General features: G+C 38.7%; 2 protein-coding genes across 11 annotated transcripts in view; one reads left to right on the top strand and one right to left on the bottom strand.

Annotated features, from left to right (window-relative positions):
* TSHR (thyroid stimulating hormone receptor) overlaps positions 1-21,303 on the top strand; it is a 78,257-nt gene that overhangs the window by 1,392 nt on the left and 55,562 nt on the right. For 4 of the 5 annotated variants that reach the window (XM_084521411.1, XM_084521410.1, XM_084521413.1 and 1 more), the window contains exon 1: positions 6,665-7,000. The exons of the other annotated variant lie outside the window; for it this stretch is intronic. In XM_084521411.1, the coding sequence (XP_084377537.1) occupies positions 6,825-7,000 (176 nt within the window). In that variant the 5' untranslated portion in view covers positions 6,665-6,824. Of the gene's footprint in view, positions 1-6,664; positions 7,001-21,303 lie in introns of those variants that run through there. 5 annotated transcript variants of the gene reach the window in all.
* The window catches only part of LOC311437750 (uncharacterized protein), a 69,843-nt gene continuing 60,145 nt past the window's right edge, over positions 11,606-21,303 (bottom strand). For 3 of the 6 annotated variants that reach the window (XR_014693671.1, XR_014693672.1, XR_014693674.1), the window contains 2 exons: positions 19,395-19,594; positions 11,606-13,403 (listed from right to left, as the gene is read on the bottom strand). Coding sequence is in view for 1 of the 6 variants with exons in the window: in XM_084521419.1 (XP_084377545.1) it covers positions 13,382-13,403 (22 nt within the window). In the remaining 5 variants the exon portion in view is untranslated. Of the gene's footprint in view, positions 13,404-19,394; positions 19,595-20,651; positions 20,786-21,303 lie in introns of those variants that run through there. The other 3 variants (XR_014693675.1, XR_014693673.1, XM_084521419.1) reach the window with 3 other exon arrangements.

Below are 21,303 nucleotides of genomic sequence, written 5' to 3'. Positions count from 1 at the left end.
GAAATCAATGATTTACCTACATTATTAATCTACTGTACCAGACATATTTCTAAGGAAGTTGTTTAACTTTTCAAGCACAGAACACTTTCATGTTATATGAAATCAAAAACTGTACTCTGTTATCTAAGGCACTGAGTTGCAACAGTCACTTGACAATGATTGCTTTTAGAGAGGCCAGCATTTTCTTTTTTTTCCCTAAGGCTAGTGCTGCTTGTTTAACGTCGTTGTACCCCTTGACTCATAAACTTAAGAATGAGCATCCATTTTTAATAAAAGGGAAGATTATTACAAACCATCACATTGCTATATGTAAAAATATATGTACAGGGAGTCTCAGGACACAGACCTCAAGAATAGAAAATCCAGAAAAAAAAAAAAACATTTGTTTATAATTTTGTTGTTGTTGTTAGGCTTAAGTTGAATTTTTTTAATTATTGGATTTGTCATGAGTGGTCTCTTTTTGTGTTACACCACTTATCCATGACAGGTCATCATAATTCTTGTGGCTTGCAGGAGAATGTTTAGATATTTCTTTCAGAAGAAATCAATCAAAAAGAAAAGAGAAGACACCCCTAAGTATGTAAAAAAAAAATGGCTTAAAGAATCATCACTTACTGAGCTCAAAAAATTAGTTATTTTATCATAAAAGAAGGGAAAGCATTGTGGACTAGATGTATTGTCACCTAAGTCAGTAAACTTCAAAGCCATTTTTGACGTATGAGTGTGATAATAATGAGTCAAGTCTCTTTATTAAACAGTGCTGGTCTCCAAACCAAGGCAGGTATATGCTGTGACCCAAGTCAAACAAAAGTGCAAGATTCCTCTAGAGTCTGAATTATGAGGGCAGAGTAGTTTTTGCTGGATGCTATTTCTCAGTATGGAGGCCTGTGCAAGAGATGAAGGTTGAACAGAATGGAATCAAAGATGTCTAGAAAGTTGACTTTAGATGCAGAGATACAGGCATTATAATCTGGGGGTGTGAAACAACTGTAAGTTTTTTAGGATAAATGGGATGAATGCAGACAAGAAGAAAAGGTCTTGTAATAGTACATAGAGCAGCTATATTCTATTCTGTACCCTAGTCTGGTGAGGGATGACAATAGCAACAAGAGGGACTTCTAAAAGTATGTAAGTAGCAAAACAAAGACTAGGGAAAATGTGGGCCCACTTCTTCACGGGGTCAGGAGTCCTGATGACACAGGGGATGGAGAAAGCAGAGGTACTACATGCTTTCTTTGCCTGAGTCTTTTCTACCAAGACTGGCCTTTGGGAATCCAAGGCCTCAGAAACCAGGGGGAAAATCTGGAGCAAGAAAACTAGGAGGAAGTCTGGATAAAGGAAGACTTACCTTTGGTGGAAAAAGATAAGATAAAGCATACTTGACATATGTAGGTCCTTGGCCCAAATGGAATGTGCTGAGGGACCTACTGACATGCTGAGACAGCCAGGAGTATTCAGCTCCAGAGATAACTCCATAAGAGAAGGCTCAAGGGGAATCTTATTAATCCATATTGCTATCTGAAGGGAGGGTGTGAAGAAGTATTTAGTCTTCAGTCAATTGAGTACTTTTTTTTTTTTTTTTTACAGCTTTTTCATGGCTTTTGTGTGTGTGTGTGAAATAAAGCAAAATGAGAAGCACAAGAGTTCCTTAAGTCCCATAATGATAAAATTCCATAACTGTGTGTTCTTGAAGTTGGAGATAAGTTGGTTATAGAGACAAGAATCTTCAAGAACCCAGAAAACATTCCTTCATGTAGCTAGTCAAACAGTTGGACTGGACTGATGACTGGTGCAACGTCAAAGCAGTATCTCTAATGTATTTTTTTCTGACAGAAATTATTTCAAATATTGAAATAGAAAAAGATTGTAACTGGCATATCTTAGAAATGTCTAGAATGGCTAAATTTGTTGATTAATCAGAAGAAAAAAAAATCCTAAGTCTTTATTTCACTCTTTATTGAATGATTTCTCCAGTTTGAACACTTCCTCATACAGATATTACAAGATTTAACTGTTGACATCTTGTAATCCCGTAGGGAGTTTATGCAGAACAGCAATTAGAACTAATTGCTTCTTTGGAAGAACCTGTTGTGGTTTATCTGATTTGCATGTTAAACATATAATCAGTGCAAAGATACCCAAGATACTATATCAGATCTGGCAGCAGAGAGTAATTTATTTTGTTGTTGTTGTTGTTTGTTTGTTTGTTTTTAAATAACCTCCCAAAAAAATGGAATTCTGAGCCTTACAGTGCTTGAGATAAGTACACGATGAGTGACCATGGCTGTCACTAGAGGGAGTGTCTCTAACAGTGGAAAAATATACTTGTCAAATATACTTGTCAATTTTTGCCATGGTTAACATAATAGGAACTGGGTGGGGGAGGGAAGGTGGGGGGGAAAGGGGAGGGAGGGTAAGCACCAGGAAAACAAATTGCAATCTGCAGTTTTACAGCTGACTTCTGTTTTATTTGTTCATTAGGACTAGAGCAGAAGCAGTACCCATCACTTAAAACCACATCATTTTGTTACACTCAAGGCATACGGGATTTTGAATGTCTGTTCTTAGGATGTATATATAGTTGCGTATGTACAAGTGTGGGTGATACTTTTAATACACTGTGATTTTAAGCATAAAAGAAAGGAACATTTATTCATAATCTACATGGTCTGGCAAGTTGCCAGTCAATCTGAGCTGTTAAATGTCACTTTTCAGAAATGATTATTGTTCTTTTTTTGAACTGATTATTGTTCTTTTCTACCTTTAAAAATATTTGAAGTCTCACCTATGCTAAACAACACTCTTCCATAATTCCTTCGATGCAGGTTATGTTCCTAATCCTTCTATTTTCCTTATTTACTACCCTCTGAATAATCCCCAGTATTTTTACATGTGCCTCGGCAATTAGTGCACAAACCCAGATAAAGTATTCCAAATAACTATAAATTCAAAGTGGAATAATTGAATGATAGTACCATTTTTCTGCCAGGCAGGAGGAGTCTTCTTGCATGTAGGTACTTGCATTTTTCTTTTCTGAATTACAACCTGGTAAACTACCAAAGTAATTTTAAAATCTGATCTAGTGATCACATACCTCACTAGCCTGGGGCTATAGGTAGCTTTACAACTGTACTTTTTGCTCTGCCATCCACCAGCCTGTTAAGGCAAACGAACAGAAGAACGAAGAGGTGTCATGGGAAAGCCAAAGCATGGCTGCCAACATGTGCAGGGCAAGGACCAACTTGACTGGGGCCCATGTCATCACCCCAGCAGGGCTGCTGAGAGCAGCCCCAGGCACTGGGCACCTCCATGGGGATGAGGGCTGGCAGTGGCCAAGCTGGGACATCAGCCAGATATCAGGCCAGGCTCACTGAGGCCCAAGGCTAGGATGTTGGGATCTGGAGACTGGCCTGGTGTGGCATCACTGGACTGATGTTCCATCCAGGAGAAAGGACCAGAGAGAAGATCAGAGACAATGCTACCTTCTGTATAGGTCCCAAGCACACACAGGGAAACCAGCCAGCAGCAAGGGCTGCAGGAGTAGGCCTGAGTTCAACCTTTACATAGCTCCTGCCAAGTTTGGGTGCCCAAGCCTATGCTGGCATGGAGCCCTGGGGCGTGTGCAGAGGGTGTCTGGCAATGGGGTGGGGAGGTTGGCCAGGGCAGAGCCTTGAGAGAATGAAACAAACTCTGACTGCAGATTCCTTGCTGGCAAGGTCCTTATACATTTCGGCATATGTGAGAAACTGTAATGTAAACAATGTCATCTTGCTCAGAGCGTAACTTTTCTGAGAGCTAAGCAAGTGCCCATGGAAAAACAATGCAGTTAGCAAGAGCCCTTTTTCTCCCCAAACTCTTAGTGTTCCCAGTTCTGAACATGCAAGACAGGTCTCAAAGCCCAGGAGGCAACACACCCAGACTTGGAGCTCTCCTGAGGCTGAAGTTTTGTCCTGTTTCCTTCAAGGCTATCAGGCCTTGAATCCAGTGCTTCTGTCATTCAGGTTCAAGTCCAGAAAACACGTTATGGTTCTTAATCCTTTTGAAATCTACTTAGAACATCTACAACTTCAATGGCAGCTTTATCATTTCTTTGGTCTGCAGTCTTTAATAGTTGCCATTTTGGCTCTGTTAGTAATAGCTGGGAAGGTATTTGTTCCTTCCATTAACACTTTCTGGACTTCTGTGGCTGCCACGGAGCAGCTGACATAACAAAGTTTTTAATACCAATATCTGCGTACATGCTTTTCTTCCCACTAAATAAAATGTAATTCAAATTACTTTGCCTTCAGTGAAAGAGAATGAAACAATTTAGCCATCTTCTAGTTAAAGAGCCTGAAGCATTATTACAATGGAGCAGTTAATAGAGTAGCTTATTAGTAAAGATAAGTAGCATAAGGATATCTTTAGTACACCAAATAAATGAGTATGGTTGGGTTCATGAAAACCTACTGAAATGACTCAAATCCTGGGACTACTTACCTGTCCCCCAATAAAACTGTTATTCTTTTGCTTAGTTCACAAAAGGTACATAAAAAGTAATGCTGACATCAGAATAAAAGTGAAGGAGGAGAGTTTGCAAGACTGCACATAAGAGGTTGTAACAAATCACCCCAGTTTTCATTAAAGAGGGGATGCGCCTCCCCGCTCTCTTCCTGCTAACCAGGTCTTGCTTGCTGTGAAAAGCAAGGACTCTTCTGTTGTGCTCCTAGTAGCATTGGGTCTTCAGGAGCAGTTATGAGAGGACAGAGATTAAGCTGGAAGAAGAGTTTAATGCTAGTGCTCAAAGTTGACAAGCTGCCTCTGGCAGTGTCAGGCAATGTTGTTTGCTGTGTGAAACAGCTATGGCTTTTACCCACTGCCTGGAAATCAAGTGTAAAATAGACTCATGACAGCTAAGAGCATTGATCCAAGAGAAGACAGACATTCCTCTGGTGATCCATTTGTTTTGCTAGATGTACTGCTCTGTGTCAGCCTGTGTCATCCAAACTATTTCTTTGCCCATGCCAAAAGGAATGGAGGTTTTCATGTCCTATTGCTAATATGGAATACAGTGTCCCCAGGACAAGCTGGCTACTTTGGCAGCAAGAACAAGAAAACCAGCAGAGAAGTTTGATATCCTAGGAAAATCCCGTAGGCAGCTGAAGCACTGTCTGAATTTTATAACACATAGAGCATTAGATGAAACTAAGTGGTTGATTACTGTCTTTGGGTAGAGGACCCAAGCCAAGCCTAGCTCTGCTTTTCTAAAGTAAACTAAACTTTTCTTCTTGTTTGGTCTTTGATGTATGTGCATTTCATTTTTTAAAATTACGGCCGTGTGGCTACAGCAGTATAAGTCCCAAATGCCAAAGGAATCGCAGTCAATGCACTGTAAGTTGCCTAGGGCACTCCAGCTGTGGAGAATGCTTCAGCTTGCCTTACCCTCACTGGGATGTCCTTATATATATATATATATATATATAAACACCCTTAACTAAAAGGGATAAATGTGTCTGATGGGATGCCTCACTTAAACACAGTCTAGGTTCTAACAGGTCTGCAGAACTGGGATTTATATTTTGTTTCTTCATGGGCATGGTATTATTTCCTCACCTTAAAAAATATATGCTAAGGGTACTAATTGTATTTGTGGATGAAACTACTTAAATTACTGGTAAAAAGTTACACTGACATAACATCTGCTGTTTTGTACTCATATCTTTTTGATATCACTGATCAGGCTGCAGCGGAACTATCTACCCAAAAGCATGATCTAGTTTTTCACTGTGAGTAGGTTGCCTTTTTCAGTTTCCTTCTCCCTAGAGAGTTACAAACATTTTTGTTGACTTTCTGTTGGCATTTTTCTCATGTACCCACATATGCACAAAATCTGCATGAAGGAGAAAACATTGGCATTAAAAAAAAAAAAAAAAAAAAAAAAAAAAAAGTAAAAGGAATTGAGGCAAATATTAAAGAGCTTTCTTTGTCCTCATTGAATTCAACAATTCAACTATCTCTTTTTTTTTTCCTTGTCTTTCTCTACTTTTAAATACTTGTTTTTAGAAGGAGCATCTTTTGTTTATGAAGAAACCCATAACTAAATGAACATTAACCAGATTTTTTCAGCTTTCACTGTGTCTGTCAGATGCAGGTACAACTCCTGCAGTGTGGGAGCCTCTGTATCGTGCCCATTGCGTACCCGTGTCCTACCAGTGACCACAGGAGATTGCTACTGGAGGTGGCAATGGTCCCACCCCATTTCTCTCAAGGGTAGATATTTCCCCTTTCTCATTTGGCATAAGGATTTTTATCTTTCCGGATCATTCAGGAAAAGTTATTCTTTCCGCTTCGCTCTCTTTTATCGTGTGCTTTTCAAAACCACTCGCTGCAATTTCTAATACAAAACAGTATTATCAACTTCTTTGCACTTAGTCCACAGCTACCTGGCAGCTAGCGGGCTCCCACCTGCTGAGAAGCACGGCCCGGCAGAACGGCTGTGCCTGCAGGGGCCCCTCACGGACCACCGGGGCCACCCCACCCGCGCCGCCCGTAGCGGAGCCAGCCCGGCGGTGGGCAGCGGGGATGCCGGAGGGACCCCGGGGCGGGCCGGGATCTGGGAACGGGGCGAGGCAGAGGGATGGTGCCCCAGGGGGAGGGCGCGGGTTGCGGCCGGACCTTGCCCGACCCTGCGGAGGGCGGAGGCGCCGCTGCCCAGCCCCGCGGTGCCGCCTTTGCCGGGCAGCGCCCCCCGGCCGGGCAGCGCCGGGCGCCCCGCGGCTCGCCCGTCTCCTGCCGGCCCCTCGGAGGAGCGAGGGGCAGAGCCGGGGGGAGAGTGGGCAGAGAAGATGCAGTGCCTGCCGGTAGCCTTCCAGCTGGTGCTGGTGCTGATGTTGGTGCTGTGCAGCCAGGGCACGGAGCCGTGCCCTTCAGCCTTCTGCGAGTGTTCCGACTGGGACGACTACAGAATCACCTGCAGGGACATCCACTTCATCCCCAGCCTGCCGGAGCACACTCAGACCCTGTGAGTTCATTGCGGTGGTTTAAGCCTGTCTATTTGTACCGTGCAAGCAGGAGATGCTCTGAGCTAAAGCCCTGGGAGAGGAGAGAGGGAAGTGCCAAAGGGGGGAAGTGCTGTAACTTACCTGGGCAGCACAACATAAGGGGAAGGGCAGCGCTCACAACCTGTGTGTGTCTAGCAGACCTAAGGAAAGTGTCCCTTAAACCTTACAGGGATGTGAAGAGATGCTTGACTTTAAAAGTTCAGGGTAGGATATGGGAATATTAGTCACCAGACTGTGAGCAAGCTGATTGGAAGTCTGGATTTTGTGTGTCCCATGCGTGGAGGGGACACACAAAAACACAGTTTTACATTATAAAAGGAATAGGAATTGGATGTACCATGTTGCAAATAGTTTCATAAAAGCTTCCGCACACTTTCAGCTGCTTTGCCAAACAAAGCCTGACAAAAAGAATCCATGGGAACTGGGAATCCCAACATGCCATCTGGAAGACAAAGTACTTCAGGAAAACAAAACAGCACAGTATGTGATCAGCAAATTTGGGGCTTTCCAAAGTGATAGACATTTCAGAGCCATTCAGGTACCTAAACCGTAGGGTTTAGTACCATTACAGGCACTTTAGGCTATGTTGTCTGGATTCTCACTGCCAGTCCAAAAGAGTGCTGCATGTTCTATCTGTCAGCTCCATACAGGTGTATGAGACAGATACTGTGGGGAAACCGAAATGGCACCAGTCAGCTTTAGCTAAGCAGTTGAATCACTCCTTGCCTTTTCCTTTGTCTCCTAAGTTAAAAAAAGTTTCTAGTCTCCAAAGGGAAGTTCATTTGTATATAAATTACTTCCTGATGAAAGAAACAAACTCAAACTCATTTGATTTAACTTCAAGATAAAAACATTACAGGTTGATAGTTTTATATCTTGATAATGATTCTCAGGACTTTATTTTAAAATAAGAACCATGACATTTTTTGAAATTATTTGAATGGGTTTTCTCAAGATGCACTTTAACACTTAAAAGTAAAAGCTTAGCAAATTAACCAGTTACCTGAAAAGACAGAGAAAACTCATGTTATTTCCATTACTTATGCATGTCTTTTTTTTTTTTTGGATAATTAGACTGCAGACATGCAAGTATTTCAATTGATAAGTAATATCTTAAACATTTTTTATTGTATTTTATTCTTTTGTATATAATGTTTATAAATCTTGAAACTGTAGTAAGGTATGTAATATATATATGTAATATATGTAATATATAGTATATTCTTCAAAATCTGCTATGACAAGCTAGAAAATAAAGCAGTTTCAGCTTATAGGAGAAATCCATCTTTGTACAGGCATTTAAAATAGTTAATAGACACAGTGAGATAATATAATAGAATTGGATGGTTTCTATGAAAAATGCTGGTATGAGGACCGAGAAGTACCTCTCCATATACAGCTTTACAGGTAAAGCCGTGGGCTGTTGCACATCCAGTGTTTTATTCAACAATTTAAACACTAAGGGACACTAAGATCATAAGCCATAGATTTAAAAAAAAAAAAATAGTGAATATCTTCTTTCCATGAAAAAGTACTTAATTGTTTTATAATTATTTGGGTGTGTTTTAATCATCTGAACCAATTGGAATTACCATTGCAAACTGAAGAAGTGTACTCCCTAACATAGCCATTACAATACAATAAAAAATTCAGCTAATGACAATTGTAATTTATAGTATGTACTAGAAAAGGTAGAACATGTACTGTGTAGTCTGTTTGATTTGAAAATTAACAAGAAAATTCTCTAGCAAAATAAGGAAAAAAACATCTCTTTTCACAAAAAAAAAAAAAGAAAAGCTTTTTTCACTTCAGTGTATAGTTTTCTCTCTGAAGAAAGTGTGTACATTCTCTGTCTGTGTTATTATCCGAACTGCTTAAGTCCAGTGGACTGTGTCAAATGCTGTAGTCCCTTGCTCTTAGCAAATGACTTTCTTTCCCTCTGTACATTAAATGGAAGTTATAACAGTTACTTTCATCTGTATTCCATTCAGTGTTTTCAGACACCTTGGAATGATTTTCACATAGAGGATAAAATGCAAACCATTTTCATGAGGAATTGTAAGGTGTGTGCTGCTACTTCTATCGTGTTTTGCATCCTTCTGCCTTACAATTGACGACAGCTCTGAATTAGAGACAAAAGATTCTAAAATAAGCAAAGTTTCTGTTAACTGAACCTTTCATTTGAAGTGAAGTACATATTTGCTCATTATATGTTGAAAATATCTAAAAATTTCCCCAAATTCAGCAGCTTTGTTACTTCAGGTAAAGTAACTTTGCTTCTGGGTTGTTGTGTGTGAATCTCAAGATTACTGATTTTAAAACTTCCTTATGTGGCTATTCAGTTTTGTAGAATTTGTAAAGCTCAGCAGCTGTGGTGTGGTGAATCTAGGAACACTTTGCCAGTTCTTGGAGACGATGAGCTCTTTTCAATGCATGGGATCTTGAAACTCCAATTAAAGTTTCATTCCAATTATTCAGTCGGGACTGTTCTCATTTCTCTGCCCTACTTTAAAAGAGCAGTGTGGACTTTTTTTTTTTTTTTTTTTTTTTAAACAAGCCATGCTTATAAGAAATTGTAAAAATATTTATTTCCAAACTCATCTAGTAGAAAAGTGTCATGAACTCCAGCCAGGAAAGAGTGTTTGTTTTAAAGTGTTTTTAATGTATTTGTCCAAATATAGTTGATGCAGGTGCTTACCCAGAATGGCTAAGTGCATAGATACTGCTTCTGATGTTGCTTTTTTTCAGGACAAGATTTTTATTTATTTATTTATTTTCACCCTGTCGAGTAAACTCAATAAGTAGAGAGAAAAAGGTTTTGTGTATTATGGGCAAAGCTTGCCTTGTTGCCTGATGTTAAGGATTATATACCCATGCCATACTATGGTAGGAAAGAAGGTCTAAGTGGCATTGAAATACAGTACTAAACAATATGAAATTAGGTGTTGATAATTTTGTGACAGCTGTAATATTTTTGTGCCTCTCTGCACAGCTGGCAGCCTGGCCTGGGCTGGCCCCATTTCGCCTCTTCCTTGCCCTCCTTTGCTTCTGCTTCTGCCTGTCCTTCCTCTTCCTTCAGACAGTGGCAGTATGTGCACAGTGATGATGGAACCCCTGTCCCAGTCCCACAGCTGTCATTGCTCTCCACTTTCACCAGCACAGTGCTGGAGCAGAGCAGTGGTTGGTGCTCTGACCTCTTCCCTGTTTGGTGGAACATGCCATGGAAGATCCTGGCCTTTCAGTGCCAGCAGATCTACTAGGACATGGGGGTTAATGACTGCTAAGAACAACTTAAATTTGTAGATCACCAAACCACCACTGAACCTTTGTCCAAATATATGCTTGCATCATAATGCTTGAAGTATTTTTCAAGTAATATCTTGAAAGCAATATCTTTCTTGGCATCATTATGATGAAATTCTCAGATGGTGTCTGAGTATCCCAACATCATCTCAACAGAGTTCTGAATGCTTTTCATTTTATGAGTCTAACATTGCTTGCTGTTAGTTTTTTCTTTTGCAATAAAACAAATAAAGTTTTTCTTGCATTCACTTACTAAAATAAATTAATCTCTTCTTCCCAGCCCCAATATTCTCAATATCCTGCCTGGTGTACTACCGTGTTTTTCTGCAGTTTAGAAAAGCCATACTGAGCTCACAGAAGTTACAAGTAAAATTGAAGATGATGATGTCTTTATTTTATATTAAAAAATAACTGATATAAAATATATTTTTCCCAAGTCTTTGTCTTAGGAACTGTCTGAAATTCAGAGATATTGTGATTTCAGGTAATTCTATCATGATCTTTTTGTACACTTCCTTACTTCAGAATCGAGTATGGAGTCTCATAAATGCAGCTTCATAAATAACCTCGCAACATAAGCACATAATTATTACCTCTGTTTTAATGATGAAGTACTGAAATTCTGAAAGAACAGGAAACACAATGACATGGTGAAATAGCCGACTGGAGGAAGCTATTAGGGCATCCTTTGGAAAACGGAAATCATGTCCAAATAAGGGAATCTCTGGAAAATGAAAGTAATATAATACAAAAAGGGTTTTGAGGAGAAACATGTCAAATCTTAAAAACTCAATATATTTGTTCAAACACAAAAGAGAATGTCTGGAAAAACTTCCATCAGGCTTGAACTATCAGTATAAAGCTTGTTTGAAACAAATTGGGAAAAAACAAAACAAAACAAAACACAAAAAAAAGAATTAAATTCCCTGAACCAGATAGTACTAAAGTAAGAATTCCAGAAACATTAAAATACAAAATTGCTGAATTACGTACAGTAGTATGGAGCTTAGTGTTAAAGTCAGCTATGGCACCAGAACAATGGAAAGTCACAAGTGTAGCATAATTCTTTAAAAAGGAACTGTTTAAGTGAAACTGTCTGTAAACTGTCACATGATATAATATACTATGATAAAATAGTAGGTGCTTCTCTGTTAGTCTCATTTGTTTTCATTTCTTAGTAAGTTGTAGATACATAGATCTTAATGAGAGCTTAATGCCATGAGGGTTCATGGGATCATCTAGTCTGACATTCTGTAAGATAAAAGCATAAAACATCTCAATTGTTACAGTTACTTAGAGGTGAATTTATTCACTTTTAATAGCCACTCTGGAGGCACCAACCACTCTGTACTGACTCCAAGAAATTCAGGCTTCTTATTTTGATGCACTGAACTGCACATAAGGACAGTGCCAGAACCACCCTGAAGCAACTAGCAGGGATAAATCCTTTCTCCCAGAGGATGGAATCTGTGCAACTGTATCTTTACACCACCAGATTTTGTGGGATCTTTACCTGTCAGATGAAGGTGTCATTCTCACAGTTAACATTGTGATTCAATCACTCCTTTTTGTTTTAATAAATTGGGAAAGTTAAGATCTAGTGTCTTACACTCTAAGGCATGTTTTTTCAGTAATTTATTTAACCCTGTAATCCTTTTACATACTGTCTGCAATATTTCTATCTCCTTTTTCAACTATGAGTATTACAATTGAACTACCCATATGTTCTATGAAACATTTTTGGGCATAGAGTGCCAATCAGTTATCAGTTGAGCATATCCCTTAAGTTTTTTTCACAGCCTTTGTTACTGAGAGTAGTGTCTGCTAAACATATACAAAGAATTTGCAGTTCACTGTTCTTACATTTTTTTCTGCTCATCTATTTTCAGTGTGTGTGGTCTGCATGTGTTCAGTTTACCAAATTGACTGTTTATCCAACCACTGTTTTTCAGTGTCATCTTCATAATTTACAATTCACAAAAACTTTGTTATCTGCTTGAGTTACATAATTCAACACCCATTCAGCACATCAGAGCATCTACTTTCCTTTATTCTTGTACCTGACAATAGCTACTCTTACTGTAGGGATTGCACACGATATCTTCCCCTCATCTGCTTTCTTTTTCAAACTGTTTTACTCTATTCAGCTCCTCAGATGAAAATTTTCACTTACCAACTTAATAAAAACAAGATGGTGCTAGTATTCAAGAATCATTTATTGACTAGAAACACTAGAGTCTACATCTGAATATTCCTTAAAACTAAAAAATATTTTAAAATCATATAATCTAAAAATCTAATAATAAATGTTTACTGAAACTTTCAAATCTTTTTATCTTTGAGATAAGTTTTTCTTCTCACAAAGATAACCATTCCCTTCATCACAAAAACAGAAGATCAGTATAATATAACAACATTGTCACTGAAAGGCACTTTCACTAAGAGTTGATCACATGTCCTTTTTTCTATCTCCTCAAATTTTCAGGTTTCCTGTCCACCTTCCTCTTGTAACTGAATTATTTGAAAAGTAGTCTATGACATCATTAACCCATGGAAAAAATATTGTTTAAAAGTACCTCAAAAGGAAATCCTTTTAAGAACAGAGGAATAGTTGTACTTGGTCAGGCCAAAGGTCCACTGTCCTGCTCCTTGTACGGTTCATAAGTAGGTGCTAAGAAGAGTATAAGAAAAAGAGAAGTGAATATTATACTTTTCCTCTAATACTTTCTTTACCTCTAACAATAAGGTGATTCATGAGCCAGATGTTCTTATTGTCCCTATGCAGAATCATGTATCTTCATGTTATTTCCAGAAGATATTTTATTCTTAAAAACATTCAGAGATGAAGTATTTACAGGTTCCCCTCAGCAATCTTCTCCGTTACTTCACTGTCTTCCTAATGCTTTTCTTTGGATTCTTTCCAAGTAATCGACAATTCTCCTGACATATGATGTTCCAACATGTATCAGTATCTGTACTGTTTAGGTACTATGCATAGAATTGATGTTGCTAGATGTAAAATGACACATGTAGGGAGGTCAGAAAGAGATGTATTTTTTCCTGGAAAAATAAAACAAACAACAACAACACAGTTAACTATTTCTAGCTGCTATGGGATGGAATTAGCAAAAATTCCATTACTTACCTAAATAGATTTTTTTTGTGTGTTATAGGAGTGAAGTTAGTCTTCATCTAAACCAGAAACACTGATTTTATTAGGTTACAGCTATGACAGTAAGAACATAATAACCCTGCTGATTGAAACCAAGGACCCATTTCACCAACTATCCTCCACTTGAGAGAGACCACAGATGGACCAGAAGGATATGAACAAGTCAAGCACATGTTAATACTTTCTCAGTTTCTGAACTTTTTCAACTGAAGGAATTTTCTGAGCCTGTTCATTAATAGAACCATAGAGTGGTTTGGATTGGAAGGGACCTTAAAGACCATCTAATTCCAACCCCCCTGCAATGGGCAGGGACACTTCCCACCAGACCAGGTTACTCAAAGCCCCATCCAGCCTGGCCTTGAACACCTCCAGGGATGGGGCATCCACAGCTTCTCTGGGGAACCCGTTCCAGTTCCTCACTACCCTTACAGCGAATAATTTCTTCCTTATATCTAATCTAAATCTACCCTTTTTCAGTTTAAAACCATTGCTCCTTGTCCTATCACTACGCTCACTGAAAAAGAGTCACTCCCAAGCTCCTGTAGGCCTATTCAGGGACTGGAAAGCCACTATAAGGTCTCCCCAGTCTCCTCCAGACTAAACAACCCCAACTCCTTCATCCTGTCTGTAGGAGAGGTGCTCCAGTGCCTTATCATCCTTGTAGCCCTCCTCTGGACTTGTTCAAATAGGTCCATGTGCTGGGGGCCCAGAGCTGAAGGCAGTACTGCAGGTGGGAGCTCATGAGAGCAGAGTAGAGGGGGAGAATCAGGCCATGCTGCTTTTGATGCAGCCCAGGATTTGGTGGCTTTCCGGGCTGCAAGCACACATTGCCAGCTCATGTTGAGCTTCTCATCAACCAACACCCCCAGGTCCTTCCCATCACAGCTGCTCTCAATCTGTTCTCTGCCCAGCCTGCATCTGTGCTTGGATTGCCCTGATCCAGATGCAGAACTCTGCACTTGGTCTTGTTGAACTTCATGAGGTTCACACAAGCCCACCTCTCAAGCTTGTCAGGATCTCTCTGGATGGCATCCTTTACCTGCACTACTAGACTGCCTCAACTGCACCACCTTTTTTTGCCTATTCAATGATTCTTAGTGGATCTCTCTTTCAACAGCATGTCCAGTTTCACCTGGTGCCCATAATGTCTTTCAACAAGGAATTTCACAGGTCTACTTCCTGTTGTATGATGAAAGATTTCTCTTTGGTTTTGTTGTTGTTTTGTTTGTTTGTTTTTCCTATCTTTCTCAATTTGGTTTTCTTTGGCTTCATACATAAAGCATTTTGTTCTTGTTTTTGAAGGTATTCAAGGTCCAGGCAAACCCTGCATTTCTACAGTGGCATAAGTATGTTCTCTATCCCTTTCCCAGTATTTCCTAATATTTGATTTGGTATTTCTGACTGTTCCTAAGCACTGAATCCATGTTTTCGTGGATCTAACATAATGCCAAAACCTGTTCTGGAGTGAAAATAGTGAGTTCTAAACCTGTTATTTTTTTCAATATATGCAACAGAAGAATTGAACTTCCCCAGTTAGATCTACTGACACCAAGTTTCATTTACCCTTTTATTTTCCAAACACTCAGTCCTATAAGAGCCTTCTGAAAATCCTCACAGTCAGCTCTTAGCATTACTACCATAACTTTCTAGCATGAGTAAGCATTGTTTCCTTACTGTTTGCTCCCTTTTCTAGGTCATTCATGAATGTATTAAACAGCATAAGCCTCTATGAAAATCCTTGTGGAACTTCATTTACTCTTATCCTTTGTTTTCTATTTTAACTAATAAGTTAATTGCAGTGTGTCTATCCAAACTGTCACAATCTTGGAAATTAACTAAACATTTTTTCTCCAAGGGGAGAACTAACTTTTCCTTGTATACTGAAGTGTCTCCCTCATGAGGAGATAATTACATAAACTTGTTTTTGATATGTAAAATCCTGACATAAACATTTATGCATGATAAAAGTAACAGTTAAAGCTATTTCTTAAGGAAGATCTAGGAGAAAATAACAAATAAAAATATTACTTCAGGAATTACTGAATATTCTCTCTTTGATTGGCCTCAAACCCTGAGTCTATTTACTTGTATATTAGCAGCCTTATCACATAACTGCAATACCGTGTTTGCCATCTTTGTCTCTTCATCTAAGATTTTAATTTTGTAGATTTTCATTTTTGTAGATCAAACCCCTATAACTGTACGCATTGTACAAAGACAGGACATAAATGGTTCCTGGAAATATTGGAAAAAAATTGAAAATAACAGGGGACTACAGATAGATATAGACAAACGCTGGGGTGAGGAGGCATGGCATCAGTAAGACAGTAGAAAGCTGTATAATTACATATATATTTACATATATAATACATATATAATATATGCAGATTTCTACAGAAGTTTTTTTCCTTCCCCTAAGGTAGGCACTGGCACTACTGTAATTCATAAATGAAAGTCCTATACACTAAGGTAAATGAAGCCAAAATTACTATTTGTGTTTGTTTTAAGCAGAAATTCAAGCAGTTCTGAAGTAACTTCCTGTGTAATTTTATTTCTAAAAGACCTCTGGTGAATCTTAACAGTATTATAACAAAAGTTTCTTTACACTTTCATGTGTGCTTTTAATGTGTGCCATATGTATGAAAGAGTGGACTTGAGAGATCATTCTGAATTTTAAAGTATTTCTGACTGTTTATAAAGGCCTCTAAGATTTTTAAAGCCTGTTTGCTTCCTATACATATGATCTCAGCACAGAGTTGCTTTTTTGTCTCACAAAGCCACGTTACTTTTTTGTTCATATGGAATTGCATTTGAAATTTAAAGAAAAGTATTAACTAAAGCATGCTGTTCTATAATCCCTGTTCAACTGGTCAGATTCCCTCCTTATTCCCAAATAAACCTGCAAAGATTACTTTAAAGCTGGTCTTTGTTGGAAATACAACCCACTGTAGCATTGTCACAGTCTAGGAAGATGGCTTCTGTACTGTAACTACTTTTTAACCCATATGTCTGACTCATAGGGAAATCAAGAAAATGAACAAAAAAAAAGCTGAAAAAATCTGTAATATATGGAAGTGGTGAGAAAGAAGGGCTAAGTGGGAAGAGAATACTTAATTTTGGTGGAGAGGATGAACATTTTCTTGTGGATCTGTAGTAAAAAACTAATGCTGTGGCATAGAGTTGTGATTTTGCACTCCATGTAGATACATATGTTCAAAATTATATTGGGAACAAACATTTTGTTGTGAGCTACACAAATTTAAGAATTGTCATCAGGATTGTCTCAGCCTTGGTTGCATCTATGGAGCCACGTTCAGGCATGACAAAATATAGTAATGGCGATAGCCTGTGAAGACATTCTTGGATGATGTTTTCTTTGTAACTGAATTTACCAATAAATGAATAAAATTATTTCCTCACAGCTGTGTTAAGCTTTAGGCTTTAATTTTTTAGCTTCTGTTCACTCTCTTGTTGTGACAGACACTTCCCTTTTCCCAGCTTGCATGTTGTCCTTGTCAAGGAAGGGAGAGGAATTTCACCATTGCAGAGAAGTTCTGTAAGAAAATTTTATTTTGTATAGTTCTAGTTTGTATTACCATTTGTGGAAACTCTGTAATTAGATGGCTAAAGACAAAACTGCATTTTTTAACAGTCTTTTACACTGTTTTGGTGGGCATTTCCTTTCTGACAAAGGGGTCTGAGTTGAAAGCAGCTTACGTCATTACCTCCTGTGGGACAAGTGTGTGTACTGAGCCTTTGGAGTGTCCTGGAGCAGAGAAATTTAAGAATTATTGTACTAGGAAGCTTTTTGGTGTCATTGTGAGGCCACTCTTTTTTTTCTATTACCTTTGAAAGGTCATAGTGAACAAGGGAGATTCATGATGGCCAAATAAGGCAAACATCACGCACACCTTCCATGAAGGCAAAAAGGAGGATCTGGGGAAACAGAGCTGGTGGCTCCTATGGAGTAATTTTTGTATGGAAGCCGTTCTATACTTTGGAACATCCTTTTTCAAGTGCTATCTATGCTGCCTTTCCAGTTAGGATCCACACAGTGGCAAAAACAATTTTATCTGTTTTGTTCTTTATTTCTGCTGTAGTAATTCCTAACATTCAGATTGCCTTTTTGACCTCTGCTGAGCAGCTGGCAGCAATTATAGGCACTTAGTGGTCCTCTGATTAGAAACAATAGTAGCCAGCAATTACAGCCTGTTCTTGCTCTCTTTCCTGTAGGAAGTGAACCTCTTCTGGCTGCTGTTTTCTGAAATTTCACAATCCCATCTGAACTTTCTTTGCAGCCGTTAATAGACTCTCATCTTGATAATTTAGAAGCGCATTCAGAGTGTGTGCTCCATCCTGCACAGGTGGAGCAAGGCAATGGGCTCTTTGAGCAGTGGCCAGCAGTGGGGTCCGCAGTACCAGGTAGAGCCTCTCCATCATCAGTCAGCCTGAACAGGTCACCCTGGTCTTAAAGAACGCTTGGGTGTGATCTGAGGCTGTTAAGAGCTTTAGCGCAGATTATAGTGAGCATATACCAGTATTTTTATGAAACTGTTATTAGTAGTTGTCAGAAATAAATCTAAGAACAAAATATTCTTCCACCAATGGTACTCTGTCTTAGATATCAGGGATAAGAAGTAATACCAGGGGAGAAATCTGCACTATTTCTGTAGTAGAAGATTGAGGTCTTCAGTAGTCTTAAGACCATCATTTTTTTTTTTTGCCATTATGCTGAAGACATTAGTAAAGAAATATAGCGATTTTCATTAAATTAATGATTTTCATTAAGTGGGGATAGTAATTGCTGTATATATTGCCACATTAGTTTTTATTTCAAAACAAGCTCAGAAGAATTCCATAAAAGTAATCTATGATGTTTTCTTTAGATCCAGGCAGATCACATGCTTCCTTGAAACCAAGAGAGACTGGTCTGATTTTAGCATGTGTCAATAGCTCATTATCATAAAGAGATTTAAATTGCAACAAATTCACTATAGGTGCTTTCACTGTGTCTACTTCAGTCAGAAGCATTGGATTTTGTGGAATCATTTTGTGGAAATGTTTATCCTGTCAACATGAGGATGTGCAAGGGCTGACTCCAGCAGAACACAAAAGCACATATTTAAAGTTAAGATTTTGAGGAACTGATATTGTGCTACATACTTCTCATCCCTATTTTGGTAAATCAGCATTTGACAGTAGTCTATCTGTAGCACATGTTAAATTTTTCCATAACAGTTGTTGATGAAGGCAGGTCATTTATATTTCCTTAAACCACTTCCTGACAATGTCCAGTTTTCAAAACATAATCACCTTTTTTAGACTGTTTTGAGGTTCTGTAAACCCTTGTTATGGAAAATAACAAACATTTCTTGATTTTGCAGATATATAAAACATCTGCACAAGTTAGATTTGTGAAAAGTTGCTTTCTTAACTGATACCAGTAGAAAATATATATACTATTCTTAGCTTTTAAAAAATGCTTCGTAAACAGCTCCTTAATAGTTACAGCATTTGGTAATCTTTAAGCTTTTTCTTTCCTTTTACAGTTATATCAATAAACTGTTTCTCAGTTCAGAAGAAGGCTGTTGTGTGCTTCTGAGTGGAATGGGTTGGAAACTTAAAGTCAAAAGAAAACAACGTAATGAAAACTGACTGCAGCAGCAATTCAAGATTCAGTGAACTGTAACACTTATTAAATGACTCTTGAAATATTCTCCTAAGATAGAGTTTTTAAATTGTGGTGAAAAAAAAATTCTTTGCTATTGAGATGATCAGAAGTAATTATCTTCATGGACACTGAAAAGACAAAAATAAGTTTCTACTGCCGTATCACCATTGGCTGACCTCATTGTCCATGGGGTCAGTTCCCTTCTTACCGGTCTTATGGTAGATTTCTTAAAGCCTGAGTGCAGGAGTAGTCCATGAGACAGCACAGTGCAACCATAGGGGTGGAGTGAGTAGATTCAAAGCTCAGGAGACAGTGAAAGGGAAGAAAGAACCATCAGGCCTTCTACTCATCCTAGAGAACAAATAATATCCAGGTCTTGAACATAAGGTGGAGTTCTTCAGTAGTCTGCTGTGAATGGAAATGATCAAGTGTAAATTATAAGTGGGAGACTCTGGGGTAAAATTTAGTGTATGTAATAAATAATGCTTTAAACTAGGTGCTACATATTTTGTACAGTTTTCTTCCTAGGGCAGATTTGAGAAACCTAATACAGTACAAACACTGAATTAATCTAATAAATATCAGAATTAATTGTTTAGGTGAATAGTTTAATATTTGTAGTTAGTCAAATATTTCCATTTGCATTATAACATGTACTTTCTAATGGGGTGGTATTTTACGAATTTTCATGCTTGAGTAGACAAAGGAGCTTGAAAAACAAGAGTTCTGTTTGGTTTGAGGTTTTCAAACACTTAAAATTTTAAAATACTAAAAACTCATTCTGGGTTGTTATATCATGCAGACGAATCGTTCAAATTACCTGTAAGGGTATGGGGAAGGAGAGAGTGTGTCTGCATCCCTAAGGTTATCTGATCAATGACTTGTCAAATGGGATGCTAAGGCAAAGGGAAGTGATAAACAAAACATTCAGAGATGCAGACCTGACAGGAATGACAAGAACAACAAAATAGTGACAAGAAACCAGCCTGGGCAGTCATACTAATTGATGAGCTATCAAGAAACTGCAGGCTATCAATGAGCTATCAAGAAACTTCAAAGAGGGGCCAACCTGGACTTAATAACAGATAAGTGTGCAAACCCGGGGGTCCTGCATATTGAGGGTGGGAATTGGTGGAACCATGCAAACAGATGAGGCAATGTGCAAGGGATGGGGGTTGGGTGGAACAAAGGAGGAGAAGACAAAAAGGGGTGTACAGTTAAGGTGTAAAATGGGGCTGGTCAGTATGTTTGTCTGACCAAGCCCAGTATCTGATCACTGTAATTTGCCCTATCTACGTAGTAAATCCTCATGATATTATCTATTAAGTGAAATTCTATTTGATTTTGCTGAAAAATAACATGTAGAATATGAAGGTCACATTTCTATATGGTACGGACATTGACAAGAAAGTATGGATAAAATGACAAGAGGGGAGGAAGACAGCAAATAAAAGGCTTACTTTACCATGCTTAGTTTTGCCTCTGTCAGGGTGCTGGAAAGCCAAAAGGGGAGAAAGAAGAAAACTCTCACAAGTAATCATTATCTTGTGTCTCTTTTGAAATATTCAACACCTACCACCTGTACATTTCAGATGATTAAGTAAGCCTGTGCTGGGATGAGGGCTCTTCAGCACTGAACTTTGCAAGAGCTCCCCATGTCCAGTGGCTTGCACACATAAGCACAGAGGATTGGCTGTGCAGGATCAGGCCATCTCCATCTCTCCACCTTCTGCCTGCAGCTGTGACTAGTAAAGTATGCCCCATGAAGAGTATATGATACAAACATTCAGTGACACTGTCGCAGAGTACTGTCCCAGCCTATATATTTGTGGTTCATGCACTTACTGAAACCAAGGTTTTGTATTCTCTACACCCAGATGTATTTTTCTTCCATGAATATGTCCAGTCACTTTAGAATCTGGTATTTTTACCATTTTTTCTGGTACTTTGTCATCTCATAAAAGGCTGAAAGGAATGTCTCATTTTTTCTATCACCCAGGTCCCTGGCTAGTTCATATTCATATGCTGAGGCTTATGAAGGACAGCTAAGAAGTGAACACCCAAATTCTCCATCTAGTTCTGCCATTATATTGTAGAGGACCATGTTTTGCCTACCT

Source organism: Aythya ferina (assembly GCF_964211825.1).
Source record: "Aythya ferina genome assembly, chromosome: 5".
NCBI lineage: Eukaryota > Metazoa > Chordata > Aves > Anseriformes > Anatidae > Aythya > Aythya ferina.
Note: the sequence above shows the minus strand (reverse complement) of the source record. Positions and strands in the feature narration are given on the sequence as shown.